The sequence below is a fragment of the Macaca fascicularis genome, chromosome 11, assembly GCF_037993035.2.
Source record: "Macaca fascicularis isolate 582-1 chromosome 11, T2T-MFA8v1.1".
Classification (NCBI taxonomy): Eukaryota; Metazoa; Chordata; class Mammalia; order Primates; family Cercopithecidae; genus Macaca; species Macaca fascicularis.
The window spans coordinates 129,299,802-129,309,582 of NC_088385.1; the positions used below are offsets into that span (position 1 = coordinate 129,299,802).

Below are 9,781 nucleotides of genomic sequence, written 5' to 3' on the forward strand. Positions count from 1 at the left end.
CTGGGACCACAGGCACGTGCCAACATGCCTGGCTAATTTTTTGTATTTTTAGTAGAGATGGGGTTTCACTGTTAGCCAGGATGGTCTCGATCTCCTGACTTCGTGATCCGCCTGCCTCGGCCTCCCAAAGTGCTGGGATTACAGGCGTGAGCCACCCCGTCCAGCCTCTGCTTTTTTTTTTTTTTTCCTGTAGGAGGGCCTCACTTTGTTGCCCAGGCTCGAGTGCAGTGGCATGAACATGGCTCACTGAAGCCTTGACTTCCTGGGCTCAAGCAATCCTCCCACCTCAAGCTGGGACTACAGGCATGTGCCACCACGCCCAGCTAATGTGTCTATTTTTTGTAGAAACGGGGTCTCGACATGTTACCCAGGCTGCTCTCGAACTCCTTGGTTCATGCAATCCTCCCATCTCGGCCTCCCAAAGTGCTGGGATTAGAAGCCAGAGCCACCACGCTCAGCCCTTGGCTGAACTCTTTACAAACAACTCTTGGTGCATTGTGGTTGGTTTCTGTCAGTTGCTCAGGGCGGTCCTGCCTCTGAAGGAGGGCTCCACGCACCTTTGTTTTGCTGTCTCCTCTGTGGCCACATTCCTTTCTGGCCTTCTGGTCCCCTTGCCCTACCTGCTGGCAGCCGGGCCCTGCCTCACGCTATTTGTGGGCTTCGATGCTCATGGTCTCCTCGGATGTCCCCTCGCAGTCCTGTTCCGGGTCCCCGGCCACAGCCCCTGGCTGACGGCACCCACGTCTTCATCTCTCCCTCCCCAAGGACTGTCCTCTTCAACACCACCCACAAGCCCTGGGCTGAGGTCATCCCGTGCGGCTACGAGATGCAGCACTCTCTCAGGGACCTGGTGCCACTGAAGGCCTTCCTGCTGGCGGGGACCACTGTGACCATCGTGGAAGAGAAGGTGGGCAGGCGGAGTCAGCGCCCGCTGTCCACAGGCTGCACTTCTGCCCCTGTTCCTGTTCCCATTGGGCCGTCCCCCATGGGAGCCCCGCTCCCTGGTTAGATGAGGTCTCAGCGCCGCTCCAGAAAGGGTGAGGGAGAGGCGACCCCAGGCAGCCCACCTGGGCCTCTGCTCACTCGAGGATTCTCTCCTCCCCCTAGATTCTCTCCTGGCCTGTGGTGCTACCTGCTGTTGACAGTCCCCTGTCTGCCAAGAGAGGAAAGGGGGAGAAGGACAAGAAAGGGAAGGAGAAAGACAGGAAGGGGCAAGGAGAGAAAGAGCCGGCCAAGGTACTGGGCCTTGGTGCTGGGGAGGGCAGCCTGGCCACATCCTTGCCTCGACATGTCCCACCCTCCTGTCCTCCCCTAGCAGGAGTGGAAGGTGCCGAAGAAGAAGAAAGAGCTGCCCAAGGAGCTCCGGCAGGACCCCCCCATCCTCCAGGTGCTGGGCCGGGGCCTGGTGATCCTGGAGCCCCTGCTTGCCGGGGAGCCCCTGGTGTCCACTGTGTGCAACTTCGGCATGGTCCGCACCTTGACATCGGACAGGCTGACACTGGCCAGGGTACAGCCGGGCCCCAGCCACATCCTCCACCTCTGCCTTCGCCCTCCCCACCGGAACCCTGTGGGCAAGCAAGGGCTGAGGGCCTAGGTCACCGGATGGGGAGGAGGTGGCAGGGAGGGCCTTTCCCTGGGTCACGCAGCCAGCGAGGCTGCTGGTGCTGCTGCCTGCACAGAGGGTGCCTCTGGGGACTTTGGCCCAGTCAGCAGCCTTCCCCTGGGGGTGGGCTGGGGCAGGCACCCTCACCAGGAGACCCCCGCCTTCCTGGACCTGTCAGATGTCTTGGAGGACGTGGGCCCCCAGAGACACTCCTCCAGCACCTCCCCTCTCCAGTAAGCATCTCGTTTTGTGGTTCTTTCTCTCAGGATTCAAAGAAGATTAAGAAAGTTGCCAAAAAAGGTGAGTGCCGATGGTGGTGACTGAGGGCAGGGAGTGTCAGTAGGACCCGCCGAGAGCCAGCCCTGGTGGAGGCCAAAGGAACAGAAGGGTGGGGAATGGTAGCTTCTGGCCTGGCCTGGGGAGAGGCCACATCCCCCCTTAGGATCCAGTGTTGTTATTTCTTCTCTGCAGCCCTCAGACCACAGGGCCTGTGTGGGTTGTGGCGCGGGTGGGGAAGGCACCTGTGGTAGAGCCATAGGGGGCAAGGGCTTGGAGCTGGGGCTGCCTGGGGTTCATCTGCTTCCGAGGTATCTGCCTCCAGCTTCAGGCCATCGGCCCTCATTTGCTGTAAAAGGGACCTGGACTTGTCCTGTGGGGAGCTGCAGAAGCATCTGAAACGGGTGCGTCTCAGATTTGAGGTTCAGAAAGAACATCCAGCCGGGAGGGAGAGAAAGGAGACAGGGAGAGCCATGGGAGGTGGCTGCAAAGGCACGAGGCCTGATCACAGCAGAGCAACCCATCATGCTGAAGCTGAAAAGTGGAAACAGGCCCGACGTGGTGGCTCACGCCTGTAATCCCAGCACTTTGGCGTGCTTATATAAACCTGAGGTGAGGAGTTCAAGACCAGCCTGGCCAACACGGCGAAATCCCGTCTCTACTAAAAACACAAAAATTAGGCCGGGCGCGGTGGCTCAAGCCTGTAATCCCAGCACTTTGGGAGGCCGAGACGGGCGGATCACGAGGTCAGGAGATCGAGACCATCCTGGCTAACCCGGTGAAACCCCGTCTCTACTAAAAAAAATACAAAAAACTAGCCAGGCGAGGTGGCGGGCGCCTGTGGTCCCAGCTACTCGGGAGGCTGAGGCAGGAGAATGGTGTGAACCCGGGAGGCGGAGCTTGCAGTGAGCTGAGATCCTGCCACTGCACTCCAGCCTGGGTGACAGAGCGAGACTCCGTCTCAAAACAAAAACAAAAACAAAAACAAAAATTAGCCAGGTGCGGTGGTGAGTGCCTGTAATCCCAGCTACTCAGGAGACTGGGGCAGGAGAGTTGCTTGAACCTGGAAGGCAGGTTCAAGCTCAGGTAGTAGGCTGAGATCGTGCCATTTCACACCAGCCTGAAGAAGTAAACGTTGAAGGGCATATGCTACTGGACTTCAAAACCCATGCCTATATGAATACATGATTTGTGATACTTATCTGTGGGTTAAGATGGCCTTAAAAGGTTGTTTTGGCTGGGCGCGGTGGCTCCTGCCTGTAATCCCAGCACTTTGGGAGGCCCAGGCAGGCGGATCACGAGGTCAGGAGATCGAGACCATCCTGGCTAACACGGTGAAACCACGTCTCTACTAAAAATACAAAAAATTAGCCAGGCGTGGTGGCGGGCGCCTGTAGTCTCAGTTACTCGGGAGGCTGAGGCAGGAGAATGGCGTGAACCCGGGAGGCGGAGCTTGCAGTGAGCTGAGATCCGGCCACTGCACTCCAGCCTGGGCGACAGAGCGAGACTCCGTCTCAAAAAAAAAAAACCCAGCACTTTGGGAGGCCGAGACGGGCGGATCACGAGGTCAGGAGATCAAGACCATCCTGGCTAACACGGTGAAACCCCGTCTCTACTAAAAATACAAAAAATTAGCCGGGCGTGGTGGCAGGCGCCTGTACTCCCAGCTACTCGGAGGCTGAGGCGGGAGAATGGCGTGAACCCGGGAGGCGGAGCTTGCAGTGAGCCGAGATCGCGCCACTGCACTCCAGCCTGGGAGACACAGCGAGACTCCGTCTCAAAAAAAAAAAAAAAAAAAAAAAAAAAAGTTTTTTTAAATCTCTTTAATGTTTGGCTTAATTGAAGACAGGTGGATTCTTTTTTTTTTTTTTTTTTTTTTTTGAGACGGAGTCTCACGCTGTTGCCCAGGCTGGAGTGCAGTGGCGCGATCTCGGCTCACTGCAAGCTCCGCCTCCTGGGTTCACGCCATTCTCCTGCCTCAGCCTCCTGAGTAGCTAGGACTACAGGCGCCCGCCATCGCGCCCGGCTAATTTTTTGTATTTTTAGTAGAGACGGGGTTTCACTGTGGTCTCGATCTCCTGACCTTGTGATCCGCCCGCCTCGGCCTCCCAAAGTGCTGGGATTACAGGCTTGAGCCACCGCGCCCGGCGACAGCTGGATTCTTATAGCTACTTCTGCAGTCAACCGCTTGCAATATGTTGCTGTAATTGAAGTGCATAAAGAAAATCCAACCTCAGACCTATAATTGGAAAAGAGGGGAGTATTTTAATAGACCTTCAAATAATATAATTTCTTTAATATTACACCAAATTTGACAAGTGGTAGTTTCTTAAAGGTTGTTACAATGTGAAAACAATCTATATTGAATTTTTCATAATCAGATTAAAATTAAGTCTAGTTTGCATTTTGAATGGATATTTTACCATGCACGGTTTGTAACATGCATGAGTTACTTGTAAACTACAGGTTAACCGACTTATGCAGACATTCCAACTGTTGACACCCGTCACTATGCATTTTCCAAAAATCACGTTCTTTACTATCAGCACCCACGTCATTAGAAAGATCTTTGAGTATTGGAAAATTGGTAACTTCATGGTGGCAGTAACAATGTTTTTTCATTTTTAGGGCAAATGTTATAATTTATTGAAATGCTTTCAGTTGTTTCCCCCGAAGTGCTAGAATTACTTCATTTTTTTTTTTTTTGAGACTGAGTCTGGCTCTGTTGCCCAGGCTGGAGTGCAGTGGCCGGATCTCAGCTCACTGCAAGCTCCGCCTCCCGGGTTTACGCCATTCTCCTGCCTCAGCCTCCGGAGTAGCTGGGACCACAGGCGCCCGCCACCACGCCCGGCTAGTTTTTTTTTGTATTTTTTAGTAGAGACGGGGTTTCACCGTGTTAGCCAGGATGGTCTCGATCTCCTGACCTTGTGATCCGCCCGTCTCGGCCTCCCAAAGTGCTGGGATTACAGGTTTGAGCCACCGCGCCCGGCAAATTACTTCCTTTTTAAGAAAATATCTGCAGCTGGGCGCTGTGGCTCACGCCTGTAATTCCAGCACTTTGGGAGGCCTAGGCGGGCGGATCACTTGAGGTCAGGGGTTCGAGAGCAGCTTGGCCAACATGGTGAAACTCTGTCTCTACTAAAAATACAAAAATTACCCAGTCGTGGTGACAGGCGCCTGTAATCCCAGCTACTTGGAGGCTGAGGCAGGAGAATCGCTTGAACCTGGGAGGCGGAGGCTGCAGTGAACTGAGATCGCGCTACTGCACTCTAGCCTGGGCGACGGAGCAAGACACTGTCTCAAAGCAAAAAGCAGCCAGTCTTGCAACTCAAACAGCTGCGACTTATTAAATGATCTAATTAAATTCAATTTAATTTTCTTATTACGGTTAAGACCCGAGGACGGAAACTGAGCTCCTGCTGGGATAGGGCCCAGGGCTTGCATTTGGGATGGGTCAAAGCGACCGAGAACGCCAGCCCATCCGTCTCCCGGGGCTTATGCTCGTGTTTTAATTTTCTCAGAAAAGCCAAAAGCCGTGAATCCGATCTACGAAAGCGATTACCACCCCGAGCCCCTGACGGTAGAGGTGCAGATCCAGCTGAACCAGTGCCGCTCGGCGGAGGAGGCTCTGCGCATGTTCGCCGTGTAGGGCGTGGGCAATAAACGCTGTTCCCAGCACTCCCGCCTCGGCGTCTGTCCCGCTGCGCGCGTCGGGGTGGGCGGGCGTGGCGCCGGCGTCCTGGGGAGGAGGAGCAGCCTCTGCCCGACCCGCTCGTGCGGACCCCAGGACCGGGCACGGGACCCGTGCGTCCAGCCCCGGGCGCTGCGGAGACTCGCTGCTGGGACCCGGGAGGGCCCGAACCCGCCCCCGCCAGAACCCGCCCCCGCCAGAACCCGCCCCCGCCAGAACCCGCCCCCGCCAGAACCCGCCCCCGCCAGAACCCGCCCCCGCCAGAACCCGCCCCCGCCAGAATCTCCGCCCTAAATCCCCGCCTCCTCCAGAAGCCCCGCCCACCCCCGAGCCCCGAGAGCTCAGTGCACCTGGGGACCATCCGCCCTGGCTCCGCTGCGCGAGCTCCTCGCCCATACCCCGGCGTCACGCTCAGGTAGGTTGGGGGCCGGGCCCCCGCTGCTGTGAGAGGCTGGGTCACCGTGCGGGGAGGGGCGTCGCCAGGGCGGCCGTGTCTTTGCACCCCGCGGCCCGCTCCCCGGTTCCCCAGGGTCCCCGCGAGGACGCCGGCCCCGCCCGGGTGCGGCGCGAGTCTGGCCTCGGCGGGCACGGCTCGGGACCCACGGGCCGCTCGGCTTTGGTTCTCCGGGCTGGGGACAGAGGCCGGAGCCGGGCGTCGTAGACCCCGCCAGCCTGGGCCGCCCGCGCCCGACGCGCAGCGCTGCCGCCAAGCCCGGCCCGGGGGACCCGCGGGGTGGGTCTCTGCTGCCGCCAGCCCTTCAGAGACTGTCGCGTTGAAAGAATGAACCAGAGTTCGCCCCCTGCCCGCGCCGGGGCGTTTTGGGTCACCTAGTCCTGTGAGGACCAGAGGCGGCTGTCGCCCGAGGCCGAGCGCAGCCTCAGGACCCGCGCTCCACCAGAAGGGGTCGTGCGCCCTGCGGCGGGTGGAGAGCCGGGCTCTGGGGTCTCCGCGGCTCGGAGGGCGGCGGGGCGAGGCTGTGCGGCCAGCGCCTGGGGACGCCCGCGGACCACCCGGGCCGCGGCGCAGCCTGGACTGAAACCTCCCGGGACGGAACCAAGCCACCTGCCGTGCGCTGTTCTCGGTGAATGGCACCGCCGCCCACCCGGGCCCCTCGCCCATAGCCTGCGGTGCTCTCATACCCGAGACTCATCTCCCTTCGACCCTGCCGCCGCCCGGCATCCCGAGCACGGAGACAGTCTCCAGCTGCCCTTCATGCTTCCTCCCCAGCCTTCCGCAGCCCACCAGGGAAGGGGTGGTAGGAGTGGCCTTTTACCAAAGGTCGGATTCTTTCACCACCTCGGCCAGACCCCCTTGTCCCCCGCCCCCGCATAGATCTCCAGGGCGCTCAGAAAACTCGGGCCGGTGGCTCACGCCTGTAGTCCCAACGCTTTGGGAGGCCGAGGCAAAGCGGAAGGATCGCTTGAGGCCAGGAGTTCCAGACCAGCCCAGATACCACGTCTCTACAAAAAATAAATTAGCCGGGCCCTGCACGCCTGTAGTCCCAGCTACTGGGGAGGCTGAGGCCGGAGGATCGCTTGAACCCAGGAGTTCCAGGCTGCAGTGAGCTATAGTTGTGCCACTGCAGTAGAGTCTGGGTGACAGAGACACTGTCTCAAAAAACCAACAAAACCTTAACTCTTTCACTGGCCGGGCAGGCCGTCTCCTACTGTAAACCCGCTGGGCCCCCCTCTCCCTTCTCTCTCCCCTCACTCCTGCCCTGGAGCTACCTGACTCTGCCCTCAGCCTGCAGAGACCCCAGGTCTTCAGGCAAGGTCCCACTCCTCACCCAGTTCTTGCTCACACGTCCCTCCATCAAGGAGGGCTTTGTTAGCTACCCCTGGCTATAGGATCCGTCCTCCCCGTCAGCCAATTATCTGCATTAGATTGTAACTTCTCAACATACCCGGTTCCTATGTATTTTGTGCTTCCCTCTGAGAGGGCAGCGACCCTGTCTTGCTTGCCACTGCATCCCTAGCACCTAGCAGTTGCTTTTCTGGTGGCGGTGGCTGTGGCAGTGGCCGGTGCGGCAGACTGGTCAGAAGTGAAGGGACAGGACGACTTGGCAGTGGAGGTGAAGGGGAGGGGACTGGGGCAGAGGGAGACACCAAAGGGACCAAAATGATGAGAAACTGAAGCCTGGCTTTGCTACTGTGGAACTCGGGCCACTTGGTTGGATTCTGTCTCCTCATCCTTCTCTGTTCAGGTCCCTGGGAGAAATCAGCCCTTAGAGCATGGTGGGAAGGCAGGGCGGGGGCCTCCGAAGCCATCCCTGATACAAGTCCCCAGCTTTCCTGCTCCCCCTCTTGCTGTGTGTGGCTTTGTCTCACTACCGCCTGGAAGCCCGAACCTCTGAGGCAGGTGTAAAGGGTGTGTGCTTTGGTGGCCACGGCCACCCCGTGGTGCTGGTTCCTCTCCAAGGGAGGCAGTGCACTCCTGGTCATCTTGGAGATGCCCAACACAGGACCCCACAGGCACCAGGCTTTTTTTTGGGAAATGGTGTCAGTTCCATACTTAGTGAATTTGATTCAAGCTAAACTGAGTCTGTGCCTAAAACTCATCAGGTGCTCGAGTTTCCTGGGACAATGGCTGGGAACATTTATGGTGTCAGCTGTAAAGTGGCAGCAAATCATTTTGGGAAAGACAGACCTAGGAGTCCTCAGATGATGGCAGAGGAGGGCAAGGGCTGGCAAAGGAGCTGTGCTTAGCCCATCCTCAGGGGAGGGAGGACTCTGGAAAGAGCCTGAGGACACACTGAGAATAAAAAAAAAGAAGTCCAGAAGCCAGCAGGGACTTAGCTGCTGGGGTGCAGGTTAACTCCTGCCCAGCTCTTGGGGACAGCAACAGGGACCCGGGACTGGACCCTGCTCAGGTGGCTCTCTCCTTGCAGGGACCGGCAATGCTCCGCAGGCTGGGCTGGCTGGTCTCGTACAGCCTGGCTGTGCTGTTGCTCGGCTGCCTGCTCTTCCTGAGGAAGGAGGCCAAGCCCGCAGGAGACCCCACGGCCCACCAACCTTTCTGGGCTCCCCCAGCACCCCGTCACAGCCGGTGTCCACCCAATCACACAGTGGCTAGCGCTTCTCTGTCCCTGCCTAGCCGTCACCGCCTCTTCTTGACATATCGCCACTGCCGAAATTTCTCTATCTTGCTGGAGCCTTCCGGCTGTTCCAAGGATACCTTCTTGCTCCTGGCCATCAAGTCACAGCCTGGTCACGTGGAGCGCCGTGCGGCTATCCGCAGCACGTGGGGCAGGGCTGGGGGCTGGGCTAAGGGCCGGCAGCTGAAGCTGGTGTTCCTCCTGGGGGTGGCAGGACCCGCTCCCCCAGCCCAGCTGCTGGCCTATGAGAGTAGAGAGTTTGATGACATCCTCCAGTGGGACTTCACTGAGGACTTCTTCAACCTGACGCTCAAGGAGCTGCACCTGCAGCGCTGGGTGGTGGCTGCCTGCCCCCAGGCCCACTTCATGCTAAAGGGAGATGATGATGTCTTTGTCCACATTCCCAATGTGTTAGAGTTCCTGGATGGCTGGGACCCGGCCCAGGACCTCCTGGTGGGAGATGTCATCCATCAAGCCCTGCCCAACAGGAACACTAAGGTCAAATATTTCATCCCACTCTCAATGTACAGAGCCACCCACTACCCACCCTATGCTGGTGGGGGAGGGTATGTCATGTCCAGAGCCACCGTGCGGCGCCTCCAGGCTACCATGGAAGAGGCTGAACTCTTCCCCATTGATGACGTCTTTGTGGGTATGTGCCTGAGGCGGCTGGGGCTGAGCCCCATGCACCATGCTGGCTTCAAGACATTTGGAATCCGGCAGCCCCTGGACCCTTTAGACCCCTGCCTGTATAGGGGGCTCCTGCTGGTGCACCGCCTCAGCCCCCTAGAGATGTGGACCATGTGGGCACTGGTGACAGATGAGGGGCTCAAGTGTGCAGCTGCCCCCATACCCCAGCGCTGAAGGGTGGGTTGGGCAACAGCCTGAGAGTGGACTCAGTGTTGATTCTCTATCACCGTGAGAAACTGATCCCTGCTGGTCTACAGAACATGCGACTTGGTTTTTGTAACTCCCCTCACGTTGTTAGCTCTGATTAAAAACACTGCAACCTGGCTAACTTGTCTAGCATATGTTGAATGGGAGCCAAAGGGTAGCAAATGCTGCCAGGAACCTGTCGGGGATTCCTGTAGCCACCTGGGGCGCTGCCAGTCTGGG

General features: G+C 58.3%; 2 protein-coding genes across 13 annotated transcripts in view; both read left to right on the top strand.

The window, feature by feature from the left end:
- The window catches only part of LRRC43 (leucine rich repeat containing 43), a 22,012-nt gene extending 16,455 nt beyond the window's left edge, over nucleotides 1-5,557 (top strand). For 2 of the 11 annotated variants that reach the window (XM_015431675.4, XM_074008211.1), the window contains 5 exons: nucleotides 766-907; nucleotides 1,108-1,236; nucleotides 1,316-1,507; nucleotides 1,870-1,903; nucleotides 5,401-5,557. In XM_015431675.4, coding sequence (XP_015287161.3) covers nucleotides 766-907; nucleotides 1,108-1,236; nucleotides 1,316-1,507; nucleotides 1,870-1,903; nucleotides 5,401-5,528 — 625 coding nt within the window. In that variant the 3' untranslated portion in view covers nucleotides 5,529-5,557. Of the gene's footprint in view, nucleotides 1-765; nucleotides 908-1,107; nucleotides 1,237-1,315; nucleotides 1,508-1,869; nucleotides 1,904-2,237; nucleotides 2,440-5,400 lie in introns of those variants that run through there. The other 9 variants (XM_045366152.3, XM_074008212.1, XM_045366153.3 and 6 more) reach the window with 8 other exon arrangements.
- Nucleotides 5,558-5,905: 348 nt separating this feature from the next.
- Nucleotides 5,906-9,679, top strand: B3GNT4 (UDP-GlcNAc:betaGal beta-1,3-N-acetylglucosaminyltransferase 4). Of its 2 annotated transcripts, none has more exons than XM_005572487.5 (2): nucleotides 5,906-5,985; nucleotides 8,459-9,679. In XM_005572487.5, exon 2 carries the CDS (start codon nucleotides 8,468-8,470, stop codon nucleotides 9,527-9,529), a length of 1,062 nt encoding a protein of 353 aa, XP_005572544.3. In that variant the 5' UTR covers nucleotides 5,906-5,985; nucleotides 8,459-8,467; the 3' UTR covers nucleotides 9,530-9,679. The 2 variants fall into 2 exon arrangements, with proteins under 2 accessions (XP_005572544.3, XP_005572543.3); XM_005572486.5 differs by lacking the exon at nucleotides 5,906-5,985 and adding an exon at nucleotides 6,639-6,849.
- The last annotated feature ends 102 nt before the right edge of the window (nucleotides 9,680-9,781 follow it).

Coding starts and splice junctions, on each gene's coding strand:
- B3GNT4 (XM_005572486.5), top strand. CDS start 6,784: ATGCTTCCTCCCCAGCCTTCCGCAGCCCACCAGGGAAGGGGTGGTAGG. Junction 6,850..8,458: donor GGAGTGGCCTTTTACCAAAG/GTCGGATTCTTT, acceptor CTCTCCTTGCAG/GGACCGGCAATGCTCCGCAG.